Consider the following 15,868-nt stretch of genomic DNA (forward strand, 5'->3'; position numbering starts at 1 on the left):
AGTGCATACTGTGGTGTCAAGATGTCCATATCTAGCTAGGGTAGTTTTGAGATTTGTTAATGACATTCAAAGACCATAGTCAAACAAATAAAGTGATGTGATTTACTGTTTGCCAGTCTGATGTCTGCTCAGATATCCTGGAGGAGATGGGGTGATATTGAGCTGGACTCAGATGATAGATAGGGGCCAATGGTTAAGAACAGATTTATTAAGAGTCTCATTAATGGCTGTCATGAAGACAAAATCGTGTGCCTGGAGACTGCCAGGAAAACCAAGTAAGGATGTTTATGATGAAAAAATAGGGGGTGGGAATTTTTACCAATATTCTTAAAAAGTCATAACATATGCTCCTCCAGCCTCGAGTTTCCTGATGAATTAGCATGTGGTGGGCACGGAACTGTACCTTGACAGGCATGAGCCATCACAGCAGGTACTTGCCATCCCTTTCAGAGTTCAGGATTCATTCATACCGACTCTTCCTTGCCTGGAGATCATTCTTAACATTGAGCCAGTTTTATTTTCCAGAGTGGGATTGTCCAATATGGCAGCCAATTTTCACTCCAGACTATTTAAACGTATTAAAATGAAGAACAATACAAATGGAGGTCCTTAGCAATTCAGTAATTGCATGTGTACCCTGGTTACTGGGTTGGACAGTGCACTATAGACTTCCTTCCGCTGTAGATAGCACCTGGAACAGAGTGGCCCAGTCCTGCCTCAGGATGGTTCTCCACCTGCACCCATCATTTCTTTGGGACATGTGAAGCTGGCTTTGCTTCTTCCAGGGTTTCTGTCTCAGCTTATAAAGTCCCAGGACTAGCCTCACTCAGTTTTCTCTGCTGCAGACACCTGACCAAGGACTTAATGTCACATTTCCCCCTTGTATTCTCTCTATTTGAATTTTAGAAACTGAGTTACTTCTACCCATTGGTCATACTAGTATTCTTGCTGACCATCTACAAACAGCAAATATGTTTAGCATGCAACAGAAGGGATTCTTACACCATGCTTGGAGCTGAAAAAATGGGCTGTGAAGTTTAGTTTTCTATGATTCTATTTTTAATGAAAACAGAGTTTTCGTTAGGAATGGAGGAAATAGCTTGAAACAAACGGTGTATAGAATCTGAAACCAAGAGACCATAAATAGGGATGGTTAGTCCCAAATGAATGGTGAAGTCAGGATTTCCCATAGACTTCGTGGGGGTAAAGCTACTCTTGCTTCCTCGTTGCTCTGGTAACCATGCTAACTGAGTAGATGAGGATGCTGTCTGTTCCTCATGAGACCTGGAAAAGGGCATTGTAGAACAATCACTTCTCATTCCATTAAGAATTTTATACGATTGTGGAGACAGGGCAAACAAGAAACTACCTACAAGATCTGCCAGAATAAGAAAGACTGTGTCAGGTAAAACAGAAGGCTTACCAGTGGCTTTGATCCACTTGATGGGCAGCCCGATGCCTGCCATTTATACCCTCAGTGTGCTCAAATGAACCCCCCACCAACATACTTGTTATGGAAGTCGTAGATCTCCTGGATGTTGCCAAAGATGATGTGCTCTTTATTGAGGATCCCAGGGGGTATCTCCTCCACACCACTGGTCATTTCCCACAGGTAGGTCTGTAAGACAGTGAAGGATTCATCACTGGCAAGCATGCCACAAGAAACCGAGACAAAAGGGGCCCTCAACCACGTAAGGCAGGAGTAGAGCTGTGAGTGCATACGGACTTCAAAAGGCAAAGTGTTTAACAAGAGGAGCAGAAAGAGACAAAACCTGGCCACTTCATCACTCCGAACCTCAGCGTGGCCAGGCACCAGTCTTGTTATTTATTAGATCTGTGTCATGGTTTGCATCCTGAAATGAAGTGCCTGACCTACCCCTCCCCACCCCCTTTTTCTTGGTCTGGGTCTAGCTCCAGCTGGAGAGAAGTGTAGACCTTCTTCGCAAAAACACTTTACACCCCTGTGCATTTGTACTTGACACTGGAAGAGTTCCCCAGCTGCCTTTTTACTTCCCAGCAGAATGGCGAGAGCACTGGGCTGCTCTCAAGGGCTTGACAAGGGCCAGCATGCCCCTTCTGTACCGCGGCTGGGGACTGACCACTGTGAGACTTACCTCCAAGCACTCGTGTAGGTCCCTCACATACGCCTTCTCTGTTTGGAGTAGCTCAGCCATAATGAATCTGGGAGGAAACAAATGGCCTTTCAGTTGCTTCTACCTACGTTGTCTCCTCCTTTCCAACTCCACTTCCTGACCGCTGCACTTATGGCACTCGAGTGCCCGGTTTCCCACTCCACCAATAAAGCTCTCCCCTCTCCTGAGTCACTCACTCTGGTTATTTGCTCTCCATCCCTTCTCCATGTCTGTGCTCAGCTGGTCCCACTCTCCTGAGCTTTCCCACTCATTTCTACAGTGCTGCCGGGCATGCTCTGTCAACTGTATGTATGCACAGGCATGTGTCATGCATGCTCTGTCAACTATATGTATGCACAGCCGTGTGTGTGCGATACGGGGCTGCTCACACTGGAGTGCAGCAGCTAACCAGTCTGAAGCTCAGCTTTCTACATCTCTTGTACAGCTCCCAGGACCTATCTGCTTAGCAGTTTATAGACTCACACTGAAATAGTTCAGTACTCAGATTAAACAGGTTCCAAGTCAGGCAGAGATCACCATATCACTGAGCTCAGGGCTTTACAAGAGTTTTGTGTAAAGAACCATGTTATGTTTATGGGCTGTTCAGTCTCTGGCATAACCACCCACTACAGCTGCTGTAACATGAGAGGCACCACAGAGATAGTGCAGATGTGCTCCAATGAAACCAGGCCACTAAAAGTCTTACATGTCAACCAGTTAGTATGTAAAAATATTTGTAGATTATAGACTATATATAAACCAAAGGGTGAGTCCAATTTGACTGCTGGGCCACAGTTTGCTGATCTCTGACCTTGGTTGGCCTTATTCAGTATTTAGGCAGTATCTCCAATGAGATTCATTTGCATCCCAAATCTATGCACACAAAACTGGCGTGCTTAATATTAGTGCATAATGTTAAGTTATTGATGCTCTTCAGGCTCCTGGGAACAGAAGTTTATGTTCACCCCCCCCAACCCCCTGGTAGGGTTTCTCTGTGTAGTTCTGTCTATCTTGAACTCAGAGATCTACCTGCCTCTGTCTCTTGAGTACTGGGACTAAAGGCATGCACCATCATCCCCTGGATGTGTTCTGTGTCTTTAAAGAAACGACTCCCTCCTTGGATCCATAACTAACGTAATGGACTTGAGCATATATGATGTATGGCTTTATTATTGTGCATCTATTTTACATTTTCTCTCTATAATTCTTATTAGAAATAGTGCATGTTACCTGGTGCATTTAACCTAATTTAGTACAAACTATATATTTACACATTATCTTACATTTTCGGTATCTGGTTTTCATATAGTTCATGCTGAGAACTCCTATTTACAGGTGTTCTATCACATGAAAAATTTGAGAAGTACATCCCCAAGGTGTATCCTTTTGAAAACATGACCAGAAATCCTGTGTGGGGAGCATCTTTCCGGGGATCTTCATCTTGGTGGGATTTTCCCTAAAGCAATATATCATTCTAATAGTGGCTTTGTATTAAAGGATTGATTTAAAGACTTCACTTTTGCAGAAGTCAATTAGTCACTCTCTTCTTATTCTTTCTCTTTTGGTAGAGTGGAAAATGTGTGAATATTGGAGTTGGACTAACAGGAACTGAATTACAATTACAATTACAAATTTGTCAGTTACTGGAAGACAGACCCAATTTTCCAGACCTTAGGACTTTTTAGCTATAACACAGCTGACCACTCAGGATTGCTGCAAGGATTGAATAAAACAGCGAGAAACTGCCTGGTGCATTGGATTATGGGAAATTCTCAGAGGTTGGGTTTTAGGTTGCTAGGAAACCAGGGAAGACCTAATGGAGCACAGCTGGCATTGGGAAGACATCCTTGGTCTTTGCAATGGGCTTTTGCTTCTTCTTTCTCTCCAACCCACTTCCTCTGTGTTAACCTTCTTTACAGTGCACACCTTCATTCTCTCTCTTGTCCCAGAAAGCATCCAGGAGGGCCAGCCAACTACAATCCTCTCCTTGGCTTCTCTGTTATGGATTGCACTGTGTCTCCCAGAATCAGTATATTCAAATCCCATCTCTCCCCTCCTCAGATCTTGACGCTCTTTGGAAATAATCATTAAAGCACAGAGTAGGGTGGGTCTCAAGCCAAAATGGTCAGTATCTTTAAAGAAGGGGAGATTTGCACATAGGTATAAATATTCAGGAAGAATGTCACATGAATGTGGATATTCCACGAACAAATGAGGGGAGAGGCCTGGAGCAGATATTTTCTTCTTTACCCTTAGAAAGAAATTCAACCTTGTACTCCTTGGTTTTAGCTCTCTGGCTTCTAGGACTGTTTCTGTTGGTGAAGTCACCATGTTGGGGTACTTTGTTACACAGCTCAGCTCTACAAACCAATACAACCTCACATGGAAGACACTCTGACTGCACAGACCAGCTCTTGTTTCTTCAGTCCTAAGGAAGCTGTGACCCCATTTTCATTTGAATAAAATTAACTACTTAATCCCAAACACACTGATTTCTTCCTAGCATCAAGTAGAATATATAAAATATTTTCATAAAGCTCCTCCCATGATCTCTGCATGTGTGATTTTTGTAACCTCAGCTTAAAGAAAGTCAAGGACCAAGATGTTGTAAGTTGACAGCTCATTCTTCCCATGTTCAAGGCCTTGTAATTCTTGAATGTGAAATGTAGGTCAATAACCTCCTCCCAACCAACCAACCAACCAACCAACCAACCAACCAACCAACCAACCAAAAGAACAATGTGTTCTGCCCAGCTGAGGTCAAGATTCACTGAGAATGTATTCTAGGAACCTTATGGGTGCCCCAATCAGCAATTGTTCGGGTTCCTTCTATATAACGGCATAGTATCTGCATATAACTTACACCCGCATATACTTTAAATAACTTCTAGATTACTTATAATACACAAGACAGTGTAAAGGCCACACAAACAATTGCTACATTATACTGTTTAGGAAATAATGACAGGAAAAGAGTCTGTGCATGTTTGGTACAGGCATTTTTTTCCTGAATATTTCTAATCCAGGGCTAGTTAAATGGAAGGATGTGGGACTCATGAATATAAAGGGCTGGATGAACTTGCAGCAATCTAATGGTAAATTGGTCCCAGCTCTCTAAATGGATTCTGGCCCTAGCCATCTTATTCTGAGAAAAGTAGGATTCAATATATGGAAGGCTCAGGCAACTTAAGATTCTTCCATAATGTTTGAACCTTAGCATCCTCTGTCTCGCCTGCCTCTTATCCGCATGGGCCAGCTGTGACATAGGAGTAAATTTAGGTCTCAACTTTACCTCTGACCTCTATAACTCACTCTAAGGGCCAATTTCAAGGTACATATTCCTTTTCATTTAAAATATTATTCATTAGGCAGAGACTGAAATCCAAATATAAACCAGATGCAAAGGTGGGGGAGGAGAAAATTTGGAATCCCCTCCACAGTACCTATTTTCTTCTGGCTCAAACACATCTCTAAAATTCAAATAAGAAAACTGATGCTATCAACTGTTTTTGCTGCCTTTCTTCTTTCTTTTTCCCCTCTACTTCCCTCCCTCCCTCTCTCCCTCCCTCCCTCCTTTCTTAGTTTCTTTTTTTGAGATAGGGTCTCATTACATAACTCAGACTGCCCCTGGAACTGCCAGTCTTCCTGTCTTAATCTCCTGAGTGCTGGCATGAGAGCTATGCGCCACTGTATTCGGCGATGACATTTATTTGTTACATAATTTTGGAAACCTTCTTATCCCTCAACTAAGGTTTCAGTTTCCACATCCAATAATATTCCACAAACTTTTCTTGGTCAGCTGTGGTATTCTCGTCACTATAGGAACCATTGGTTCATAGAAAAGAGTGTAAAATTACTCCCTATCACCAAAGAGTTTCTAATGTAGTTAGTGAGACAGGACCACAGAATAAGTAACAGAAGGTAAGATGTTCAGAAAGGAATGGGATAAGGGCAGCAGAGGATGCAGGTAAGGAGGGGTTCATGGAAGCATATGGTATGAGCTGGATTTTAAAGAATCAATAGAGTTGAAAGGGGGAGGACCAAATAAAAGCACACGCACACACACACACACACACACACACACACACACACACACAGAGAGAGAGAGAGAGAGAGAGAGAGAGAGGGGTGAATAAAGAGAGTAAAGGAAAAAACCCAAACCGAAAGAGGAGGTTCTATAGAACCAGGAACCCTGCATGAACAGCTGTACTTAGCACTCTTGCCGATGAGGATGTCAATGAGAGTGATCTATCTAAAGTGTGTCACTGCACTGGGAAGCACTCACAAACAAAGCTGACCTAGGTGGGGCCGGACGGTGGTACACTGAGGAGTCTCATTGTTATTCAGAGGGGGATATAAAACCTTTGAAATTTGTGAAGTGGTTTGGTTCCTGTTGAGTTCTGACACTGTGAGATAAAATTCGATGGTCTAAGGGGTAGGTGTCCCCTGGGAAGCCTGCTACCTAAAGAGCACTTGGAGACAATAGAGAATGGAGAGGCTGAGCGATCTCCAGTGTCCACCCCAACATCTGCAGGTAGACAAGATGATACATTAAGCTGTCACAAGGGATGGGTAGCAGGGAAAAAGAGGGAGGTGCCTGCTGGCTGCACTGGGAGCCCCCTCCCTTGCCCTTACCCCTGCCCCTCTCCCCGTCCCCCCTACATACTCCTTCTTGCGAGCTGACTTCCGTTTCTCTTCATTGACCTCATGGTTAGCATCCCGGAGCTTAACCTCACGATCGGAAAGGCTTGCTGGGATGATATCCAGTTCTAGGTCCTTGTTGTCCTGCATGAGAAGTGTCACAGGGTTCGCCTCGGGAAAGCCTCTCAAATGAATTGTGGGAAGCAGTGAAAAGAGCTTCATGGAAGATAACAAGACGGGGGATCCCACCAGGTCCCACTCACAAGCCTTCCTCACAGGGCAATTCTTTCAGTCAAGTAAAAAAGGTATAAGATGCTCCGGCCAAATATTTAGTGCTGCTATCTGTGGCTACAGACATTATGTGTCTGTTTTCCAGGCCTCTGGGCTTGATTAAATCTAAATGTTCATTAGGCCAGAATTGGTTCTTCATCAATAAAATAAATGTGAAACAGAAATACAGGAAAACACTGAAAACCTCTCGCTTGTCAAGAGAAAACAAACTTTTTTTTTTTATTATTATTATTTAAACAAGCAGTTTCCCGTGGAGACAGGAACAGAATACCTGGATCAGTGACTGAACCCTGTAATTGTTTGTTCCTGCTTGTTTAAGCCACCATTGGTATTATGTATGCTGAGACCCACAAAAACAAAAACAAACGAACATAAAAACCCTCACCGCTTGGGGGAGACATTATGAGCCTCAAATTTTAGTGGTTTCACCACTTTACTCCAGGCTGCTCTGCCTGGGAGCATGGGGGTCTTTAAAGATATATGAAGCAGAGCCCCTAGAGTTAAATGCCAGGCTGGATTTAGCTTTTAATTCACAGGTTACCGGCCTCTATTATAAAACAGAGATTAAAAGTCAGTCTTCCTATGTTCCACGACACTTCCAGTTGAAGTGTTAAATAGCCTTCACAGAAACTGTGCCCCTTACTCCTGAGAATCATTCACATACACGCTGGGGGATCTAATCTTTGGCTCATTAACATAATTGGTTAGATAGTAGTATTGATGAGACCAAAATAAAGGGTTCAGTCCTCAGAGCCAACAGTTAACTACGTAGGAAAAATACTCTGCTTTGTACTCATAGGTCTGGCTCTAGGCTAGCCAGTTCTGTAGGACATAGAACATTAATCATGTGTGTGTGTGTATGGGTGGAGGTGCTAGAGATTTATAGGGTCCACAGCTTCTAAGGACTGCCCAGGAAACTTGTCCCCTCAATGGCGACGAGGAGACGAGGAGACGGGAGGAGCTCCAGTGGGTAGCACCTGATACGCACCTCTGTGTTGACTCCCAGAGCTTTCTCCAGGGTGTAGCGGTACTTTCCCATCCTCAGGGAGAAATCTCGATAGTGCTTGTCCACCGTGGTCACCCATTTCCTTATCTCTGTGGCATGGATGTGGCCCTTTTCCACAAAGCTGTCTGCTAGCTGGATCAGAAGCTTCACCTTCTCTTTCGTTTGCTGTCCCAAGAGATGGCCTAACATTACTGGATCACATAAACTCAGGCCCCTTTGCCCCAAGCCCCCTCTGCTCTGCACAGCAGCCATAGATACCTCTCAGCTGATAACTGGGCTTGCATGGCAGCTTTGTCGCTCACCCTTTGGGTGGCCTAGAGCAAATCATTTAAATCTCCTGTGGTCTGTCAGTTTCTCAACCCACAAAATAGGAATTATAATAGCACCTGCTTCATAAAGTTATTGGGAACATTAATGGCCAACAATGCCTACTGCCTAGAACATGCCTGGAACACAGCTGGTGCTCACGGGGGCCACTATTGTCAGAACCTGTGCTGTGGAACACTGTCTTCCAGGCATGATGTGGCCATACCATCTAGGACTGCCAGCAGCTGTGACCACCTATAGGAGAGCTTTGCAAGATTGGACCTATTGACCTCCATCATGGAGGATGGGTAGGGCTTCTGAAACCCTACCCTTCCCAAGGATTTTAGACAGTTAAAGGTTATTATGGGGATGGACTCACAAGGCCATGCCAATTCCAAAAGTATATAAGCAGTACTAGTTGCTGGGGTCAGTGACATTTCCTTCACTGGTGTAGTGACTTGGAAGTTTCCCACACTTCTGTAAGTAACTCCTCACATATGTTCCTATTGAGCAGAACTGTTTCTTTGGTCTGTCTTTCTAGTGGCTTATTTGGATGAGAAGGCATTTGCTCATGTCTCCAGAGAAGGTTCATACAACTAGTTAAGTCAGAAATGTTAGCCTATGCTGTTGATGTGAGGTTCTCTTATGGTAATACAGTGATTAAGTGACTTATAGAGCATGTTATGGTCACACCTGAGACTCATGTGAGTTTTGAAACATCCCTAGGAAGTATGCAGGGGCAGATGACAAGTCTCTGTGAGCCAGATGCAAAAACTTGAAGTTCAGCTTTTAGAGCTGGTCCAAATCCACACCACCAACAGTGACAGCAGTGTTTGCCTGTGAGCCTTTGTTCCTAGCTCCTGCACATCTCTGCACCTGAGGGCAGGCACTAAACATCATGTGAGCTGGCACAGGCTAGGATCTGATGAACCTAACCAGCAGACTTCTAACTATGAGAGTTTCTTTTTGTTTCTGTTTGAGGGAGATAAAAGGGTTAATGCCTTAGCATATGTTTGGGCTAAGCAGGCAAAGGTTTGATGTGTGTTGGGTTAACTTAATTTGTTACAAGAACAAGAATACAAGTTATTCATTTGCCCCTATCTGAAATCTCCAAAGGGGACAAGATTTTTATACAAAGTAGTTGATAGCTTGGGGCATCACGTAATTGAATGTCAAAGTAAGAAGTATGTTACAACGGAGGGACCTTACCACAGAGAAGATGGAGGGAGAGCTGTGTGAGAAGGCAGGGAAGGGCGGCCGGGTAAGACAGGGAACTGGAAGTGATGAGTGCAGCAAATACTTGCTCATCCTTTAGCATAAGTTTGAATTTTGAAACTAAAATTGATCAGAAAAACCTGAGAATTTTTTTGTTTGTTTGTTCATTTGTTTTTTTGACACAGGGTTTCCCTGTAGCTTTGGAGCCTGTCCTGGAACTAGTTCTGTAGATCAGGCTGGCCTCGAACTCACAGAGATCTGCCTGCTTCTGCTTCCCGGGTACTGAAGTGCTGGGATTAAAAAGGTAAGACACCACCACCTGGCTGAGAAATCTTAAGGAAAATTATTTGAATATGCTATAAGGAAAATGTTCTTTTAACAAAATGAGGTCCAAAATTTGGACTGTGCTACAGTCTAGAAAACCAAGGCAGGAAAATCATGAGAGCTGCAGTTGGAAAGACAGTGGATCTTCCCCATCTTGCAAGATGGCAGAGGAAACAGCTGATAGGTGGGTGGCAATGAAACCTGCAGCCAGGAAAGCTGGTGACGCAGGCACAGCTGGAAAGGGTGACTCTAAGGTGAAAAGCCTCGAGTCGGGGAAGCACCATCCTGGTTAGTGTCCTAACACACACTCCTGCTGCGTGTTCCAGAAAGTTCCAGCACAAAGAGGAAATAGTACTCAGCTGCTAAGTCCAGGACTGAAAAGTGAAAAACAAAAAGAAGATTTTAGCTATTGTCACAAAACTGTTTAGTGCTCACAAGAAAGCTGGTAGCCATGTAGCTAAGCTTTGCAGGATGCTCAAATATCCCATTGAGGGTATGCATGGAAGCTGCTAGGCCACAGCAGAAGCCCTCAGCCAGTGTGTGAGGCAGGAGCACCATCAGCACCCTTAAGGAGCATCACAAGAGCAGAAGGGTGTCTTTCCTCATGTAGCCGCAGAGGCTTGCTACTTGTAACTGGATCTTCCCCCTCAATTGAGTTTCTCTATATAGAGCACATCAGAAACTTGTCATTGTTGCCTCCATAAGAATTGGTATCAGCAATGTGAAATTCCCAAACCCACTGCTGTTACTTCAAGAAGCAGCCATGGCAGCCCAGATACCTGGATGGTGAGATCTTCACCAAAGAAAGAAATATGAGGCTACAGAACAACACAAGATTGATGTTCAGCTCGGCAAGTTTTGCCAAAGATCAAAGCTATTCCTCAATTCCTGGGCTACATGTAATCCATTTTCTTGCTAACAAATGGAATTTACCCTGACAAATTAGTGTTTCAAGCTTCTTACCAAGAACCTAAGCAAACAAATGATTCATTACAGCAAAGCAAACAAAAGAAGACAGCAGGATCTCTATTCCACAGTTCTGTCCTCTAACAGCCCTACGGATCTCACATACCCCTTTCCAGGCTCGTCCACATCCCCTCCCAAGAGAGAAACGTCTAAGAGTGCTCAACCTGATGCATGGCCAGGGGCATAGCATGGTGGGCTGGCCAGGGGCTGAGAGTCCAGGGCTACAAGGGCTTTGGGATGGAAGGGAAGAGGCAGGTGTGAGGGTTGGAGGAATATCTCTCCACCACAAACTGGCAACAGTAACTACACCAGGAAAGGGCTAGGACAAGAAACCTGGGATCCTGAAGACATGCATATCGTTTCTCTTAGGATTTTTGAGTTTTTCCTGGGGTGTGTCCTGGGTGGGATATTCTTTTTGGTTTGTTATTTTCTTAAAAGAGCTTAATTTTTGTTCTGATAATTAAGAAACCCTCTTTATATAAAAATCTTGGAAGTCGCTACACTCTGCTCCTGGCCAGGTGACCCCACTTCAGATGGTGTCTGCAGCCGGGTAGTGGCCATTTTGCTAGTGGAACCTGAATCTGAAGGTGGCAAAGCTGACTTGGATCAATAAGGAGAAAGCCTCCTTTGGGAGCTGGGGAGCAGACAGTCAACAGGCAGTGTGGCCAAGCTCTACCCCACCTGGCCCCTTCTGTCTTTGCAGGAGCCCATCTCCCAGGTTCCCTACCCCTAAACCTCAGCTGTGCTGGATGTCATCCCTCCCTGCAGACTGGGGGGGGCACAGGTATATTCCCACAGTTCCGTGCTCAGGCCTCTGTTTTAGCATGTGTTTCCTACAGTTGCTTATGTGTTCTTTCCAGTGGGCCCGGAACTCTCTAAAAGCTGAGCAAATACCTTCCTCATCTGTCTGTACTGACAAGGAAAGAAAAAGCACACTGTAAGAGACGAATGAGTGGGTGCTGAATCTAGAGTTCAGAGGTGAGCAAAGCTAAGGTCAAGCAGCCCAATGGAACATCAACCATGGCCATGGCCCCCACAGAACACAATCTTTAACCACGCGACCCGTACATTCCCAGCTTCAGATGATGAGATCAGAGGCAAAACCTTGTCTGCCAGGGCAGGCTGCCAGTAGGTGGCCAGTCACTTTTCAGGCTTTAAAAGTCTACTTAAAAATGGACATCGATGGCGTGATGACTCAGCTCTGGTGATTTGAACTACACTGACAGGGATCGCCTGGCAGTTTCAGAGTAGAAGTGAAACCACAGAAGAAAGGCAGGGAAAGCGTGGAGTAGGAACACCCCAGGGAACTTTGGAGGCAGAAGCAGGAGAGCCCTTGAGCTGGGGTGGGGGGTTGAGCCAGCATGGTAACACAGTGGGACACCTCCTCCCTCACATCCTCCAGCCAGGCAGGAGTTTAGTGAAGATGTGGGGGCGTTACAACCTGCTCACACTGCTGGAAAGCTGCTTTGGAATTGGATGTCAATGCACTCCCATGTATAAATATAAGAGAACTAAGGAGAATATGCTCACACAAAACTTGCATGTAGGGTTAATATAATATTATTCATAAAGCTATTACCCATGTGATAAGCAGTAAGTAAATATCCATCTGATAAATGATAAAGCTATATCAGTGTAATAAAATATTATTTAGTCATCAAAAGGGCTGAGGTGCTGACACACATTAAAATATGAGTAGGGTATTGAAAACTTGCTAAGGGAAAGAAGCTGGATGGAGGATTACGTATGGAATGATTCTATTTATAGGAAATGTACAGCATGGGCACATGCCTGAGGAGAGAAAGGGATGAGGAGTTGCTCCTAACGCATAACTCCTGAGCTCCACTTAGATGTGGCAATGATTATAAAGCTTGTGGATAACTACATAAATCAATGGGTTGTAAAAAGAAAAAAATATAAAAGCAATTTTGTTTTTAGAAGAAACAGAATTGTGTCAGATGCTGAGACTTTCAACTTCCCTGTCATCAAGGGCTGGTTCCCCTATAATTTTTAGACAATAAAAAGTATCATTTGTATTTTCTAGCTACACTGCCTTATAGGCATACCACAATGTGCAATTGTGTGTTCTTACCCTTGCCAAATCCCTATCTCATTTTATTCTTACATTTGAAGGTTTTTATATAAAATTGCTTTTCTATACTCAGTGTTTATTCTTCTTGCTCTCTCTCTCTCTCTCTCTTTCTCTGTCTGTCTCTCTCTCTCTCAGAGCAGAGTGTAATAATTCAGTATAACCTGTTGCACTATTAAATTGTGTGGGTAACCATACTTTTCTGTTATTCAAGGTCAGTTTGATTTTTATACCAAATTTTCATTTCAGTGGTTATAAAGACTGAAAGCCAGAGCTGACTGGTTATAAGAGGTTTGCCTCTGGGGAGTTAGCTGAGGTGAGGCAGGAGGCTCAGGTACAGGCTCCTCAGCTGGGCTATTTATTATCCAGTAGATATTCTGACACAAATAACTACTGAGATTGAGACAATGCTGGATAGAAACACAGTAACTGCTAACAGACATAGTTCAGCTGGGAGGAAGATGGGACATGAGGAGCCAAGCTAGAAAAGTCAGTTCTGAAATCTATCAGAGATTTCTAATGTCCATGTATGTGACCACCTTTCAATGCATTAACTGCATCAGGTAACCTGGGGAAGATGAGGTGAATAAAGGGGGTTCTTGTCTTTGGGGACATTTCAGGAATTATCACTGCACAAAAATCCCTTAAGATAGTCAGACTCACTTGGAAATATCACTGCACAAAGACTTCTGGGAAAAAACATGGCTGTGTCAGCTGCCTAAAGGTTATACAGAGAAGTGTATCAGGGGAGGGCCCTGTGGTATTCAGCAGGTCTGCGGGACCACAGAAAAGGTGGTGCTGGACTGGAAAGGTGGGCTTCTTTCCAAAGCACAAACTAGAGAGAAGGGACACTATAAAAGGTGAAGAACTTGTATGGAAATGGCAGGGAGACAAATGGAGCTCTTGGAGGGAAAGACAGCACATCCACTCTGATGAAGCCCATGCTAGCATAAAGGAATGAATGACTGATGATAGAGCTATGAGGCAGAGGGCAGTGGAGCCTGAGTGGAGGGATGCTGTGGCCAAAGAGACCTTTTAAAGTGGACCAGGGTGGAGTCGAAGGAAGGAAAGGCCAGCAGACTGCAATCCCATGAAGCAGATACTCCAGTTTAGGGCAGAAATGATGGACGGGAGAGGACAAAGCTACAAGGCAGATTGTAAAGGCTGAACTAACATGACTGCATTTTCTGCATTTCCACTTGCTTATAAATATACTCCTTATCCTAAGAAGTCTGGTTACTGCTATAGTCTACCCATGACATTGGAGCAGAAGCCATATATCCTGCTAATGGTCCACTAATGATACTATTAAGAGAGGTCAGATGGCTATAAACTGGCAACCTCATTTGGATTTGAACTGGGTCCTGGTCATCTTCTACCTTCCTTGTGCCATTTCTTTAGCATTTAGTTAAAATGAATCTCTGATCTGAATTCATAGCAGACAAAAGGCCCCAGAGCTCCCAATAATGCAAGGCTACCTGCCCAATATTGAGTTCACAGCAGAGTCATAATGTGGATAATTACTTTTGAATATTGGTGCAGGAAGGAGGTTACATTTTGTTAAGCCAAGCTAGAGGAACATGTGCTGTGATATTGAAGGGGTCTCTGTAGAAGGTGGCATGAGTGTGTTCTCCTCCTTGGCCTCCAAACCAACAGCTCTCATCCTGGAAAGAACATCTTCCTTGTATGGAAGGGATACTACAAAAAGCAGGTACTACAAAGAAAGGTCAGCAATACATCAGCTTCTTATTCAAAACAAGGGTCCCGTTCAACTGCTGGCTGTGAAAACTAGTTAAAAAAAAGTCAGTTTTTCCTCCCTTATAGGATTCCAGCTTCCCCAGTGTAAACGAGCTCTCAGTTTTCTCCCCAGAGCTCTGATCTGATTACCAGCAGGTCTGAGGACAAATGGGAATAGATTTGAGAACTGGAAAGTCACCTGCTTTATGAGCCTGTCCTTAGTGGCTTCCTAACATACAGTTCTGTCTACAGTGGCTGCTCTTGCTTCCCTCACATGAAGGTGGCCAGAGCAGGGTGCTGGGTAGACTGGGGGAGGTTTAGGGTATACTCTATTTGGTAGGAACCCTGAATTTCCATCAGCTCCCAAGTCACTGTTCCTTTCCCATAAGGCATACTTCCCATGACATTCAAATTTCAAGAATATGTAGATATAGGTATAATGTAAGTGTGTCCAACTTGCATCCCCAGGCCATATGCATCCCTGGAGAGACACTAATATAGCCCAACACATCTGTAGATGACAACATGTCTTCCAGGCTGGCTACCCCTGGAAGATGTTTACAATGCATGCATAGTTTACAAGAGTATGCCCTTTCACCTTTTCTGGTCTGAGAGAACAAAGGAGACCCCAGAATCTGGAGCATGACGATGGGATGTCTTAGCAACCAACTTCCTGTTTGGAGATGTAATTTGGGGAGGACTTAGGTTCCAAAGGAGACAATCCTTTCCTTGTGACACTAGGGTTGCACATTTCTGTATACAGAGACTGCTCTTGTTACCACCTGTAAAGTTGCCCATGTTGGGGAGGTACTAGGAGGACTTGGGGAGGGAGGGCTGGGATGTTTCCTACCTTGGCGGGCACCCTGAATTCCCCGTATTCTTTCAGAAGCTCCTGAGTCTCCTCTGTGGTCTCTCCAGTGGAGGTATGTGTTGAAAGGTAATATTCTCCTGTTTCTTGGATCCAGTCTAATGCCTGTAGGAGGAAACACCACCACCAGTCCCCCAGAAGGCAGCTGTCAGTAGGAAAACAAGCCACATGATGAGGAAGGCTTCTGGCTTGAGACCCAAGAAATGTGATAGAATGGTGGGCGTGTAGCTCTGAGGGAGTTATTTTTTTAAATTTTTTATTAAATTTTATGGAAGCTCTCCTTAGACTTGGAA

General features: G+C 44.2%; 1 protein-coding gene across 7 annotated transcripts in view; it reads right to left on the reverse strand.

The window, feature by feature from the left end:
* The window catches only part of Kalrn (kalirin RhoGEF kinase), a 503,507-nt gene that overhangs the window by 203,811 nt on the left and 283,828 nt on the right, over window positions 1-15,868 (reverse strand). For all 7 annotated transcript variants that reach the window (XM_051191394.1, XM_051191388.1, XM_051191393.1 and 4 more), the window contains exons 21-25: window positions 15,558-15,680; window positions 8,053-8,235; window positions 6,799-6,917; window positions 2,115-2,181; window positions 1,509-1,618 (exon numbers count right to left, since the gene is read on the reverse strand). In XM_051191394.1, coding sequence (XP_051047351.1) covers window positions 1,509-1,618; window positions 2,115-2,181; window positions 6,799-6,917; window positions 8,053-8,235; window positions 15,558-15,680 — 602 coding nt within the window. The remainder of the gene's footprint in view (window positions 1-1,508; window positions 1,619-2,114; window positions 2,182-6,798; window positions 6,918-8,052; window positions 8,236-15,557; window positions 15,681-15,868) is intronic.

The sequence above is a fragment of the Phodopus roborovskii genome, unplaced genomic scaffold (assembly GCF_943737965.1).
Source record: "Phodopus roborovskii unplaced genomic scaffold, PHOROB, whole genome shotgun sequence".
Taxonomy (NCBI): domain Eukaryota; kingdom Metazoa; phylum Chordata; class Mammalia; order Rodentia; family Cricetidae; genus Phodopus; species Phodopus roborovskii.